Source organism: Dunckerocampus dactyliophorus, chromosome 1 (assembly GCF_027744805.1).
Source record: "Dunckerocampus dactyliophorus isolate RoL2022-P2 chromosome 1, RoL_Ddac_1.1, whole genome shotgun sequence".
NCBI lineage: Eukaryota > Metazoa > Chordata > Actinopteri > Syngnathiformes > Syngnathidae > Dunckerocampus > Dunckerocampus dactyliophorus.
This window is the reverse complement of record NC_072819.1, coordinates 8,527,100-8,542,829: the sequence shown is the minus strand read 5'-3', so window position 1 is coordinate 8,542,829 and position 15,730 is coordinate 8,527,100. Positions and strand designations below refer to the sequence as shown.

At 36.6% G+C, this 15,730-nt stretch overlaps 1 protein-coding gene across 4 annotated transcripts in view; it reads right to left on the bottom strand.

The window, feature by feature from the left end:
- The window catches only part of LOC129188365 (collagen alpha-1(XVIII) chain-like), a 41,487-nt gene extending 27,229 nt beyond the window's left edge, over positions 1-14,258 (bottom strand). For 3 of the 4 annotated variants that reach the window (XM_054788761.1, XM_054788771.1, XM_054788781.1), the window contains exon 1: positions 3,018-4,132. In XM_054788761.1, the coding sequence (XP_054644736.1) occupies positions 3,018-3,903 (886 nt within the window). In that variant the 5' untranslated portion in view covers positions 3,904-4,132. Of the gene's footprint in view, positions 1-3,017; positions 4,133-14,016 lie in introns of those variants that run through there. The other variant, XM_054788788.1, reaches the window with a different exon arrangement.
- Between the last annotated feature and the right edge of the window lie 1,472 nt (positions 14,259-15,730).

The window sequence follows — 15,730 nt, the reverse complement described above, 5'->3', positions numbered from 1 at the left end:
CACATTATGAGGCTGTATTTTCATTTGCACTTTATTTCAATTTTATTAAGTTGAATTATTTAATTTTAATTGATTTAAATTATATTTTTTTTTATTTTGAATTATTATTATTTCAATGTATTTGTTTATATTATTTAAGCCAGGGGTGTCCAAACTTTTTCCAGCGAGGGCCACATACTGAAAAATGAAAGGATGCAACTTTGCTACTTTATTGTTTTGTTATTGGCGAAATGCTACTAAAAATAACACAAAAAACAAATGAGTTAAAATCTTGTAAAATTGCGACTTTTGTTCTTTATTCGATTACAATTATTTTTGTCTTAATATTTTGACTTTATTCCCGTAAAATTATAGCTGTTTTTTCCATTTCTGCTGTTTTTTTTTTAAATTTTCCAACTATTTCATTTCAGCGTTCGTCTAGTAATTTTTTTCTCATAATTATAACTTTATTCCCATCATATTTTTATCTTTTAAAACAAGAATGTGTTTTTTCTTTATTTCAACATTGTTACTAAAATGATATTTTTCCTCATATTATACGATTATTCTCGTAAAAATTGCAACTTTTGTCTCATTAGAAAACTATTATTTTCTCGTAATATTTTGACTTTACTCTGGTAAAATATCTGCTGATTTTTTTGTAGAATTTTCCGAATATTTCATCTTTCTTGTATATTTTCATCTCCTAATATTTTCACTTTTTTTCCCCATGTTATAAATTTTCCCCCAACCTAAGTTTCCAAAAATTACGACATAAAAAAATATTTAAAAAATGTCAACTTCATGCTACTAAAATCTAAAATTACTAAAATTACTTTATTCTTGCGAAATTATGGCTTTTTTTTCTATGCTGGACTACAACTCTTCTCTTAATATTTTCACCGTTGATTGATAGCAAGTTTCCTTGTTAAATTACATTTTTAGAGTGTGCTGCGGGCCGATAAAATCACAGCCGCGGGCCGCAAATGGCCCCCGGGCCGCACTTTGGACACCCCTGATTTAAGCAAATTCAATTTGCAAAATTGCAATTCAAATGAAGAGCGACTACCAATTGCTCAGTCGGGTAAGACTCAATGAGCGCAGCTTCTCTTTTGACGACGTAGCTGGGAAACAAGCCCTGAAGACTGAACTACAATATCTCAAATCCATGAAGTGGCACAAGAAGCTATTTAAACGTGACCTCTTGCATGTTTGCTGAATGTGTGTGTGATTTCCCCCCACGACATAAAAGTCCCTCTCACATTCTCACTTGTCTTCGTCTTTAATTATCAGCCGTCAAGATTTACTGGTTTGGCAGGGCGGGCGACTGGCTGTGTGACCTCTGCACCCCATAGCGGGGACTTTGAGGGGGCCCCGTCATCCCGGCAACAAGGCTCCCTTGTTAGCAGCCATGACACCATCACCCATCCCTCCCGCGCATCGACACTCGGAGAGCATTTTCCCACCCACGGACGCCGTCATAAATGTCACCCGATTGTTCCCTTTTTGGGCCTAAATCCTGCCCTTCCATGCAAAATAATAAAAAAAGGTGACGCATAAGAGATGCAACAACGCTGCATGTCAACACATAAGTAACAGCAGATGCAGTGGGACCTCACATCCAGTAAAAGTCATTTCTTCCCTAAATAAACAGCTTGCTTTCAAGCATTGGGTTAAAAGTACAATTTTCAGTCAAAACCCCAAACTTAGAAGACAAAAAGGGTTGAAACAACATGGCGATAAAAGTGACACGCAGCCTAAGGCGTGGAAGAACATGCAACAAAGATGGCGGCCACGTGCGGCAGTGAGAGTGAGGCATTCAACATGATAACGCCGCGTTTTTATCACGCAGTTGAAGTCTGCAAAGCAAAAAGACTTAGGTTTCTTTTGCTTGCCACCAAAATACAGCGGAACCCACTTATGCCAAGTCAGGACTTATGTACGTTGTATCAATGCTAGCTCTTAGCATGCTAACTATTAGCATGTTAACGTTGACATTTTTTGGGATTCTCCCAAAATTGAATCTAAGTTCTAAAACTGAAAGTAATAGTCAGGATTTGATATACTGTACATTGTACCAATGCTATGCTTTAGCATTCTAGATATTAGCATGCAAGCTATTAGCATGTTAACGTTGACATTTTGCTGGGATTCTCCCAAAATTAAACTCATTGACAGTCAGGACTTTACTTACATTGTACCAAAGCTAGCTATTGGCATGCTAGATATAAGCATGCTAGACATTAGCATGTTCGCGTTGACATTTTTTGTGATTCTCCAAAAATTTAAGTAAGTAATAGTCAGGATTTGACGTACATTGTACCAATGCTATCCATTAGCATTCTAGATGTTAGCATGCTAGCTATTAGCATGTTAACGTTGACATTTTGCTGGGATTCTCCCAAAATTAAACTCATTGACAGTCAGGACTTTACTTACATTGTACCAAAGCTAGCTATTGGCATGCTAGATATAAACATGCTAGACATTAGCATGTTAGCGTTGACATTTTTTGTGATTCTCCAAAAATTTAATTAAGTAATATTTAGGATTTGACATACATTGTACCAATGCTATCCATTAGCAATCTAGATATTAGCATGTTAGCTATTAGCATGTTAACGTTGACATTTTGCTGGGATTCCCCCAAAATTAAACTCATTGACAGTCAGGACTTTACTTACACTGTACCAATGCTAGCTATTGACATGCTATTAGCTATTAGCATGTTAGTATTGATCTTTTGTTGGTCCCACGTCGACTTAAGCAGGTAATTTTTAGTAATAATAACAACACGGTGGACCACAACTTTATGAGTTGGTCAACACAGACGGGTTGTCGACACAAGGAGGGTCGACTTAAGCGGGTTCCACAGTATCATTGGGAGCAGTGAAAGCAGACCTGGCGTAAGAACGACAACATCAACGTGTGTTCAGCTCTTGTGAGAGAGGCTAAAAACATGCAAAGTCATGTTTTAGTCCGCCCTGAAGCAGCGCGACAAAGCAACACACAGGATGCATTCCAAGCCACCGGGTTACCTTTCCAGTTACTAACAGACACGCACGGAGGGCGGCCGGGGTCCTGCGCCTCCTTAGGAAGGAGGCCACAATCCACGGGAAGCTGCCCGCTTTTCATCGACACCCAGCAGCTGTCCTGCACTTCATGGCAGAAGCTGCGACAGGGCAGGCGCAGGGGCGTGCTGGCGTTGGAGGGGCATCTGGGCACCAGCAGGAGGCACACAAACCACTCTGTGCTGTGGTGACAGCCCACCGTGGCCAGCCGCCGCCACTCCTGCAGGGCCGCCCCCACCTGCTCCACAGATGAGTGGTTGAAAAAATTGGGTAGCGTGAAAAACTGTGGGCGCTTTCTGGAGCACATGGGCCAATCAGAGGGCACGGGGAGACAAAGTGGATCAGACGCAGCATCCAGAGTGTCATTGTTGCCGTCTGTTATGCTGGTTACGTTACTTGGCTGGATGTTGCCGCCCTCAAAATCTGAGTCTAGCCCAGACCCAAGATCTTGCCTGGACCCTGATCCTGATCCTGATCCTGATCCTGATCCGGACGCATCCCCTTCCCAAACCCCAGACCCTTCCTCAACCTTCCCCGCCCTGACCTCGTCATTATTACCCGTCATGTTAGAGCTTGCGCTCTCCATCTTCAGGGATCCATTAGTAGTCCGGGGGCTGGCGGTGGTGTCCCACGCCTCGACCAACTTACGGATTCCAGTGGCCACGCTGAGAATCTCTTCTCCAACCCCTGACAAGTTGTCATCCTCCTCTTCCACCCTCTTTGTGCCATTAGGTGTTGGGGTGGCTCCTGTCGGGGGCTCTGTGGTGAGCTCTGGCTCAGAGAACCAAAACCAGGCCGCTGAGCCTCCGACACAGAGAACCAGGAGCAGGAGCCAAGTCTGGATCCTCAACATCCTGCGATCGAAAAGGTCCGAGTGTACGGTGGTTAAAGTCAGGCAGATCTTTCCTCTGGAAGTGCACACCCCCTCGTGAACAAGCACTAAACATGGACAGATGGGGGACGTGCACCAGGAGGTCGGCTTTGACGATGGTCACTCAGATATGCCGTGACTCCCTCAAACTCCTCCTCTTCATCCCTCTTGTCGTGTTGTCAGCGACATGAATTCACTTTAAAACGAGAGTGAGAAGGTGGTGGAAGTGAGAGATGGATGGAGGAAAGCTGAGAACGTGAGGCCCCGCGGATGGGTGGGCAGGCGGGGAGTGGGAAAGGGGGGGTGTCTGTGATTGGATTGTCTCGTGATCCGCTCCCTCCCTTGCAAGCGTTACCTCATCGCAGAAAACCCCCAGAACGGCTTCCATGTCCATGTTCTCACAGGGGAGCGTTAAGTGAAGGATGCGCGGAGGGAACCCCCTAACCCCCGGTGCCCCCATCAAACTGCCTCATCTGTCGAATTAGGACATCCAGCTGTTCCACATTCCACTCACACCTCCCAGCCCACGTCCCGTTCAGAGAACAAAAATTAGCAGTTGCCTAATGTTAGGTAGCATTTTACTTGTTGACTTACTCTTATTAATATTACACCACGTCATACTCTTCTGTGATTGCTTGAAATGGCACATATTACTCTGTTGAAGCCCCGCCTTCCTGCGCTGTTATTGGTTGGATGAAAGACATATATAAATGTTATCCATATACTGTTTGTACTTGATTGGGCCAGATGTCACATTGAAAATGTGTTTGGCTACAATAAACCTTCCCCAAGGTTTTTTTTTTCTCAAATATTGGCCATTTTTTCCACAGAAAAGGCATCTCATTCTTCCTAAGTTGATATGAATTAATAAATTGGTGATATGAAAGCAAACGTGTTTTAAATTAGAAATATTTTAGAACATAATTACAAAAAATATTTTAAATTAAATAAATTGGTCATAATAAAGCAATATTTTTTTAAATTAAAAATTGTAGACATTTTTTGGGGGGGTCCTAAAATTGGCTGTTTTTTCTGCAGAAAACACGTCATTTACCCTAAGTAGGTAATAATATATAAAAATACTTGATAATAAAGCAAACATTTAAAAAATTTTAAAATCTAATATGAATATTTTTTGAAATAATATATTTTGAATGTTTTGTATTTTTAAAAATGTTTTCCTCCAAAAATTGCCAGGTTTTTCTGCAGGAAATGCATCTCATTCACTCTAAATTGGTAATAATTTATAAATAGGTGATCATAAAACAAACATTATTTTAATACAAAAACTTTTTTTAAACATTAAAAGTACGTATTTTAAAAATTATTTTAAAATGTTATTTTTTTTTTTCTACAAAGTTGGACGTTTTTTTTCCACAGAAAACACACCTCTTTCACCCTAAGTCGGCAATAATTTATAAATACATGCTAATAAAACAAAAACAATGTCATTAGAAAACTTCAAAAAATAATAAAATATATTTTTTTAATGTTTGTATTTATTTTTTCATTTTTCACTTGTTTCCTCCAACATGTTGTCATTTTTTTTCCCACACAAAATGCATCTCATTCCTGTTAAGTCGGTTAACATTTGGAAATAGATGAGAATAAAGGAGTTTCAATTAAATCAACTTTTGATTTAATTGTTTTCTCCAAAAATTGGCCTTTTTTCCACCGAAACACATCCCATTCACCCAAAGTCGGCAATAATTCATAAATACCTGGGAATACGTAAACAAGTCAAATGAACCGCACACATGTACCACCGCGGAAAAAAAAAAAGCCCACCATCTTTTTTTTTTAAAACATGTTTATGCATTTATGCTTCACTGCTAATGTTTTTTAGCAAGTGTTGAGATTTTTTTGTTTGGCGGTCCTTGAACGCACCATAGCTGCTGTGAGACGCAACAGTGAAACTTCTACACCGTGACTCCCGTTCCATCCGTTCGCTGAGCGCCACCTCCACCGTATATAAAAATGATATGACATTTTGGAAGCGTACATGTATGTACAGCTACATATCATACATTCCATGAGAGTTTCTCATCCTGCAGCTGCACATTGAACCCCAGTGGGGATCTAAGATGTAAGTTATATAGCTTGGCTAAGTTTCCCACAGTGGGAAAATGCACATGAAAATGAAGATTTATTTACAGACTACAGACTACATTGGGACACTCTTGCAGGGAAAGCGGGAATAATATCCTGAATATCCGGCTCTCACAGCACATTTTCGCACGTGTCTTCACATTTATTGGAGAAAGGCCACTTGAGGGACATTTATCCTAGCGTAGGTGCGCCTACTGCGGCTATAAAGTGGAAAAGCCTGACGCCTGAACGCATACAATCCCAAATATGGATGTTCAGTAAACCATAAATCTCATCCAAAGTGATTTTGTGTACACACGAGCCCGAGTTTAGCTGGAGCCTCCGCTGTGACACGTTTCATTGCTTTTGACCTCACTTTTATGGTTTCTGGTCAGGAAGGCCACATGTACATACCTCGGTTTTTGTACGCCCCGGTTTTAGTATGATTTGGTTTTTGGACGTTTTTTTGTCAAACTGTTGCTCCGCTTTTCGTACACCATCTTGCTTTTTGTACAATATTTGGCATAACAAAATAGTCCGTTCGCCCTGGACCGTATCGTTCTGCAAAATCTAGTACAACACATTTTGCATTGTTCTCTGCATGTAAAAGTTATAAAAATTATTCTCTATAAAATGTCATTTTTGGAATATATTAGGTGTCTAGAATGGACTGATTGGATTGACCTTATTTCCTGTGGGAAAAACTGCCACGCTTGTCATACGTTTTGGTTTTCGTTGGACCTTTTGGAATAAACTCATAACAAAAAACAAGGTACCGCTGTACAGTATTCCCTCATTTATCGCGGTTAATAGGGCAGTGAAAAGTGAATTTTCCGCGAAGTAGGATTCCTTATTTATAAATTGAATATTTCGGTAGTTAGAGCGTAGAAACCTGTTTACAACCGTCTAAATGTGACTTTTAACATTAATAGAGCCCTCTAGACTTGAAATAACACCCCTATATTCACCTTTACACTCCTATTACCCAATATAGTAAAGATAATAAGACAATATAAGACATAAGACATACTATAGACTCATACATTAGCATTGTGAGAGCTCCTTGTTGTTTTTCTTGTTTTACTTCCTGCGGTGGCTATTATCTCATCAATGTGACATTACTGACACCTAGTGGCCAGTGTAGAATACTACATATCATCGCCACATCTTTGAAACGATCTGCAGAATGCTTTATATTTGTATTTTAGTTCATGTAGACATTTTTGTGTTTAAAAATGCTTCATTTAGACCAAAAAATATGTAACATTTGCTGAAATATGTATATTTTTGACTACTAATAGGCCACAAAACATGATTTAATTCATATATTTTTGAAAAACAATTGAAAGTATGAAGTGGCGAGGGATTGTTGTACTGTACATGCATTGTAGTAGCTGTACCGCTCTCTGCCGGCAGAGGGCAGCAACATAAAAGTAGCCCGAGGACTCAGACTCTTTAGGCAAATTTGTCTTCCACCTTTCAGATTGTGCAGGCCCGTTTGCAAGTGAATGAAAAATGTTAAGGCATCAAAAGTCTATGCTGCTTAAAATGAGCATGATCATCTCTATCATCTTTATTTGATTTTTTTTTTCTATAAAAAAAAAAGTGACAATTCATCATGAGTTTGAAGTGATGCTCTTCCAGGCATCAAAGTAAAGTTCGTCCGTGGAGTCGAAGCCGTCCGGGCCTTGCGCTTATCTTATTCATGCCTGAAATTCCTGAAAACAAAGACGTGGAATAAGTGGACGCCGCAAGGCGCGTCAGCAAAAATCCGAAACACCTGCGACTCGTCAGGATACCCCCCACCTGACCGCCACCATCTACAACACATTAGCGTAATATTTCATGTACAATACGAGAGTCCATGTCAAAGATGTGTCACGTTACAGACATGTTACATCGCTCATGCGCGGATTATGATGCTACCACGACTCGCTCCTCCCCCTCCAAACCCTCCTACTAAGTTGATATTGATGTTCTCCAACATTTGCAAGAAAAAATGTTAAAAACATTATAATGAAAACATTGCGAGTGAATTTTTTTTTTTTAATTATCAGGTATTTATAAATGATTACCGACTCAGGGTGAGTAAGATGTGTTTTCTACATTTTTTAAATGTATGAAATATTATTGTAATTATTTTTTAATCAAAACGGTTCGCTTTATTATTATGTGTTTATAAATTATTACAGACTTAAGGTGAATTATTGTGTTTTCTGCGGGGGGAAAAGAGGCCTATTTTTGGAGAAAAAAAAACCTTAAACAAATTTATGAAATATTTTTGTAGTTATTTTTTAAATACAAAAAGTTGTACTTTATTATTATTTATTTATAAATTTTTACCAACCTAAGGTGAATTATTGTGTTTTCTGCAGGGGAAAAAAGGCCTATTTCGGGAGGGAAAAAAAAGAAAAAATGTTTATTAAATTATTAATAAATTAAATGTTATTAAATTATTTTAAAAACAAATAAATTGTTTACATTTTTTTAAATAAAAAATGTTTGCTTTATTATGTATTTATAATGTATTGTTTTCTTTTGAAAAATGGCCTATTTTTCAAGAAAAAAAGATGTATGTTTGAAAAATTCTTTAAAAACAATTTAAAAAAATGCTTTTGAAATGAAACATGTTTGCGTTATTATTATGTATTTATACCGTATTGTTTTCTGGACCAAAATTGCGTATTTTTCAAGGAAAAAAAGAAAAAATGTCAAAAAAATGATTTGAAAAACAATTTTAAAAATGTTTTTGTAATTATTTTTTAATTAAAAATGTTTGCGTTATCATGTAGTGATAAATTATTGTTTTCTGTACAAAAATGCCTATTTTTCAAGAAAAAAATGAAAAACTGTTTAAAGAATTTTTTATACAAAATGTTTTTGTAATTTAAAAAAAATGAAATTTAAATCTTTTTGTAATCTTTTCAAATTAAAAATGTTTTCTTTAATATTATGCATTTATAAATCACTACCGACCTACTGTAGGCTGAATGATATGTGTTTTCTGCAGAAAAAAAAAACGGCCTATTTTTGGATAAAAATGAAAACATATAAAATGATTTTAGAAAATGTAAACAAATCTCATTTTTGAATAAAAAAATGTTTGCTTTATTACCATGTATTAATAAATCATATTACCGTGAATGAGACGTGTTTTTTGAGGGAAAAACAGCCTATTTTTGAGAAAAAAAGTATTTTGGAGTTTGACAATATTTTTTTTTTATTATTTACAAAATAAAATGAATGAATGCGAATCGATTTCAATCAATTTGGAAAACAGAACTGAAACGGCGGCTCCAAAAAGCGGAGTTGAAAGGTAATGTGTACCACAGCCGTTATCAGGGTTCACTTGTGGTTGACATCCGTGTCATGTTTGTCGCGTGTAACCGTGTCCTCTTTCTCACATTAGCTGCTTTAGCAAACACGAGCTGCGTTTTGCAGAAGGAACCCCACAGCTTGTAGATAAACCGCTGATTAGCACTCGAGGAGGCGACCGCCATCCTCGCCAGCCGTTAAGCAAAACACCTTGTGAGCACTCAGCCCAGATGGCAGACCCGATAGGAAAGGATAAACACATCCTGTCACATGCTTCTTTCCATACCACTGCTGGAGCTGGATTTACATCAATGAGACGATACTTTTTTTTTTTCCTGGTAAATTCCTGGTATGTTTGACTCAATGGCTGCATCGAGCTTGTCATGTGACCACAGCGGCACATGTCAGAGAGAAAAGCATCAATAAGGACACTCATTGCACCCAAAATGCAGCGCGTCCCGAAAGCCTGCTCATAAAATACACACATGGAGTAACATTTTTATTTTATTTGAAGTAACAATTCATTTATTTAAATGTAATAATGACTTCAATAATTGTTTGTTAAAAAATTTCAAAATGTAAAATTAAATGTTTTTTTTTAATACGTAAATATAAATGTATTATATGAAAATCGAAATATAAATATATTGAAATTAATACATTCAATTAAATACAAGACAACATGCGTTTGTATTATTCTTTATTTTACAAACTAAAATAATTTATTCATGGGAAAATAACTCATGTTTTATCATTTCAAAATAAATAAATACAAATATATTACATATAATAATGTAAATAAACACATATTACAACTAATACATTACAATAAAAAGAAGAAATGTATTTGAAATGAAATGTATAGAAATGTTATTTACTAATTTGAGAAATTATTATAATCACAAATAAAAGAACTACTTAGAAAATTATCACAATTAATTAATTTCAAACATATTTTATATATAATAATGTAAATACATATCTTACAACTAATACATTACACTAAAAAGAAGAACATATGTCATTATATTACTTGAGAAATTATCATCATTCAAAAATAAAATACATTAGAAAATATTTCACATTTTTGAATTTTAAAAATAAATCCAAATATATTAAAATAATGTAAATACACATATAGTACAACCAATACATTGAAATACATTAAAATATGTATTATACTATTTATTTATTTTGCAAATTATTTTAATTATAAATAAAATAAATGTTTAGAAAATAATTACAATTAATTAATTTCAAACTTAAAAATTTAAAAATAAATACAAATATATTATCATAATGTAAACACACATACAGTATAGTACAACTAATACATTACATTAAAAGAGGAAAATATGTATTATACTATATTATGTATTTATTTAGCAAATTATTCTGATTACAAATAAAATAATTATTTGTAAAATAATGAGGATAAAATAATTGTACACACAAATAAATGTATTATATAATAATGTCAATAAAAATACATGGCAATATATTAAATTAAATACATTAAATTAAAAAGTTGATATTAAAATAATAACTTCTATTAATATTATATTATATAACTAACAACATTAAAATAAAATATATTTATAATAATTTTTTTGATTAATCAATGAATCGGATTTTAAAAAACCCATATTTTGAATTTCCGTCTCTTTATTCAGAAATAAAAGATTTGAACTGGCAGAGCAAATAAGTGCACGAACACCAGGTTGCCGCCTGAATATTCTGTTCAAATAACGTTAAACAATACAAAATCTAAATGCCTGTCAAACAGCCTCAGTAAAACAATAAAAATACAACCATGATCAGTTTCTTAGTCCATTCATCTGAAGCTTGTTGTTTCAGTTGATGGAGTAAAGGTGAGGCCGTAGATGGACCAAATACATAACACATGCAGATCAGAAGAAGAGGCAAAAATGCCCATCACTGCCCATCACTGCCCATCACCACGAAAGACCTCACAAGAACTGCGTGAGGAGATCAACACCACAAGGACTAAGGGTGCAACAGTGTCTGCAAGAACTGTGTGTCAGAAACTGGGAGAAAAAGGACTTGTTGGCAGAATAGCAGCAAAGAAACTATTACTGAGAGAGAAAAATTAGAGTGAAACGCCAAAAATTTGCAAACAAATGGACAAAGGAAGATTGGTATGAAGCAGGGGTCGCCACCCCGTCGATCGTGAGCTACTAGTCCATCTTTGGGCCTTTGTCGGTTGATCGCGAGAACAGAAGGGGTACTATTATGGGGTGGGGTGCCATTTGAGCCTCAGGAACTGGTGACTTAGTGAAAATTGATGGCATCATGGCACAACATTGTGGTGAGGCACTCAGTACCACCTGGGAGTCGGCTTATCGGGGTTGGATTTCTTTTCCAAGAGGACAATGACCCGGAACATTCTTCTAACTATTGCCGGAAGTACCTGCGACAGAAGGAATCTGCTGGAACATGAAAAATTACGGACCGGCCCCCTCAAAGTCCAGACCTCAACCCCATTGAGCAAATTTGGCGCACGTTAGAAAATAAACTGGACAGATCCGTTGTACATTCAAAGGAAAGCCTTTGGCGTGATTGGAGAAGGCATGGGACAACATTCATGTTGAAGCTCCCAGGAAATATGCTGACATCCAGGGGTGTGCAAACGTGCTCGCCTCCTTTTTGCACGTTTGTCAAACTTAAATGTTTCAGATCAGCCAACAAATTTGAATATTACTCAATGACAACACAACTGAACACAAAAATGCAGTTTTTAAATGAAACCTTATTTTTAAGGGAGAAAAAAAATCCAAACCTAAATGTCCCTGTGTGAAAAAGCGATTGCCCCCTAAACCTAATAACTGGTTGGGCCACCCTTAGTAGAAAAAACTGCTATCAAGCGCTTGTGATAACTTGCAATGAGTCTCTTACAGCCCTGTGGGGGAATTTTGTCCCACTCATCTTTGCAGAATTGTTGTAATTCAGCCACATTGGAGGGTTTTCCAGCATGAACCGCCTTTTTACAGTCATGCCACAGCATCGCAATAGGATTCATGGTTCCATTTATCACAGCAAGTCTTCCAGGTGCTGAAGCAGCAAAACAGCACCCAGACCATCACACTACCACCACCATATTTTACGGTTGGTATGATGTTCTTTTTCTGAAATGCAGCATTACTTTTATGCTAGATGTAATGGGACACACACCTTCCAAAAAGTTCAACTTTTGTCTCGTCGGACCACAGAGTATTTTCCCAAAGGTCTTGGGGATCATCAAGATGTTTTCTGGCAAAATTGAGACGAGCCTTGATGTTCTTTTTGTTCAGCAGTGGTTTACACCATGCAGGCCGTTTTTGCCCAGTGTCTTTCTTATGGTGGAGTCATGAACACTGACCTTAACTGAGGCAAGTGAGGCCTGCGGTTCTTTGGATGTTGTTGTGGGGTCTTTTGTGACCTCTTTGATGAGTCATCGCTGCGCTCTTGGCGTCATTTTGGTTGGCAGGCCAGTAGGAAGGTTCACCACTGTTCCATGTTCTCACCATTTGTGGATATTGACTCTTACTGTGGTTCGCTGGAGTCCCAAAGCTTTAGAAATGCCTTTATAACCTTTTCCAGACTGATAGATCTCAATTAAACTCAGTTATGTTTTAACGGGGCGGGGGGCAATCACTTTTCCACACATGGCCATGTTGGGTTTCGATTTTTTTCTCCCTTAATAATAAAAAGTTTCATTTAAAAACTGCATTTTGTGTTCAGTTGTGTTGTCACTGACTAACATTTCAATTTGTTTGATGATCTGAAACGTTTAAGTGTGACAAACATTCCAAAAATGTGAAATCGGGAAGGGGGCAAACGCTTTTTCACCCCACCGTATGTCAGGGAGATGCGCTGCTGTTATTGCTGCAAAAAGAGGCCATAGCAAATATTCAAGTTTTCATCTGATCTGATATTTGTTGTGCTCAGAGCAACCATCTGCATTTTTCATAAAAATTATGAAATGAAATCATGTTTAGGAGGCAAAAAAGGGCCAATATTTTCAGATCCGTCAGGTGTTCTGATCATTTTAGCCACCGCTGCCTATTGAATGATTGCATATTGTTTTAATAGTGCCTAGCCTGGAGTACACTTTCCTCATATGTTGACCTTCTGAGCCAAAAACTTGCCTCATCCTTTCAAGCTCGCACATGTCCCAGAATGCCTTTCAAAGACAATCTAAACATGCACACTGCCTGTGTGTGTGCGTGTGTGTGTGTGTGCGTGTGCGGCGTTCTTCTGGGAGGTACAGACAAGCCCCCGAGAAGGGAAAATCTGAGCAAGAACCACAGATCCCAACCTGCAAAGCCACTTTGCACCTTCCAGCTGTACGGGATGTTGAAGTGGAATCCTAAGTGATGAGCTACACAACATCTGGAACAAGAACACACTTGTGCGCACGCACACACGCACACACTCGGGTAGAAAAGAGTTCAGGGATTGCATGCAAAAATGCATGTGAGATTAAGTGGAATTAGTGTTAGATTAGAGGGGTATGCTGTATGGATAGCGCTTGAGCAAAGCAAACAGTGAATTCAATGGTAAAGTGTGGATGCACACACACACACACACACACACACACACGCACACTGGCAACTCGTGCAAAATTATTTTCGTAACTTCAGTATCATTATTAGTTTTTCCTTCAAAGTAAATGTGCTATATGCAGTTTACCTGTGTACTGGCTGTGTATCCGTTTGACCTCCAGCAGCAGGATGATGATGATGGTCTGCACGGTCAACCACCTGCTGCGTCCACACATTCTTGCACGGCTTCTTTTCACAAAGATGGAGGGAGAGAGAGAGGAAAAAAAAGAGGATATCCTGTCAGAAACTCGGGGGAGGACGTGTGATCATCTCCTGCCTGACAGTTGGGCAGCTTCTGGGGAGAAATAAATCACAGACAGAGACAGGGCTTTTTCTTTTTAACCTGTGTGGGTTGTGCGCCGCGAGGTGGAGTCATTCGGCAACTTCCTTTACTGGTTTTTTTCAAGGCAAAGCGACGACGGCTATAAATGCAACAAGCTAGTGCTAAAAGGTCCACACGAGGTACTTTCCACACACAAGCTGAATTTTATAAGAACGTAAACCTTACACTTGCAAGCAGGCAGGTGAAAAGTGGAGAAAGTATCCCAAAACTATCCGGTAATTAAGCCACAGGGACACAGATGCCTTTATTTTGAAAGCCGTCGACGTTGTCTTCACGTGCAGCCTGACGCCTTCACTTCCAGGCAGGTAAGGGTGCGCAATACTGCTAATTTTTGGTATCGATCCGATACCAAGTAAATACAAGGCAGACTTTGCGACACGGATACCTTTTACTTACAGTTGATCAAAATCATTAAATGATTTTGCCTTTAATTTATTGATCAAAACGCAGGACAAAGATTTTAGGCAAACAAAAACAAAAAAGATCAACAAACTTATGTGTGAACAATTTAATCATATTTAACGCAGTTCAGCTCTGCACCCTAGCCGGGACTCGAACCCACATCCAAAAATCATGTGAGGAGGTGGCGAGGATTAAACTTTACCAAACGAGGATCCATACACCACACCTGCATCTGTTACATATACTACACATACAGCAGTATGTTATGGATAATAATGTTTATACGCAAATATTACAACTAATACATTACATTAAAAAGAAGAAAATATTAATTTATATTTTATTTATTTTTAGAAATAATTTAAAAATAATTCAATACTTTAAATGATACCCATATTTATGATCACGTAAATACACAGCCTATAACAAATGCATTAAATTAAAAGAAAATATTTGCTTACATAATATTTTAGAAATGAGCATTAAAAATAATTTCTAAAATAATTCAACTTAAAAATTGATTTATATTTATATATTTTTAGAAATTATTAAAAATAAAATATTTTAAATATTAATTTCCTTACAATATATTTAAAGATATTTATAATATACACAAATATTACAACTAATACATTACATTAAAGACATTTTTCGATTTTATTACTTTAGAAATTATTACACATTTTTTAAAATGAAATACTATTTAAAATAAAAACTAGATATCTGTTACGTAAATACAAAAATATTACAAGTACATGAAATGAAAAAATAAAATATGCATTTATATATTATTTTAAAAATGTATTAAAACCAAAATTATTTTGAAAATTCAAATAAAATATTACATTTACCTGAGAAATTATTTTTAAAATAATTTTAAAATTAAAATTAAGTGCCTTAAAACAAAAAAAATCATATAAATGCACAAATATTACAACTAATGCAGTATAATAAAAAGAACACATATTTAGATTTTTTACTTTAGATAAATTTGAAAAATACATTTAGAAAATAACTAAATGCTGAGTAATTACTTTAGAAATTAATACACAGATTT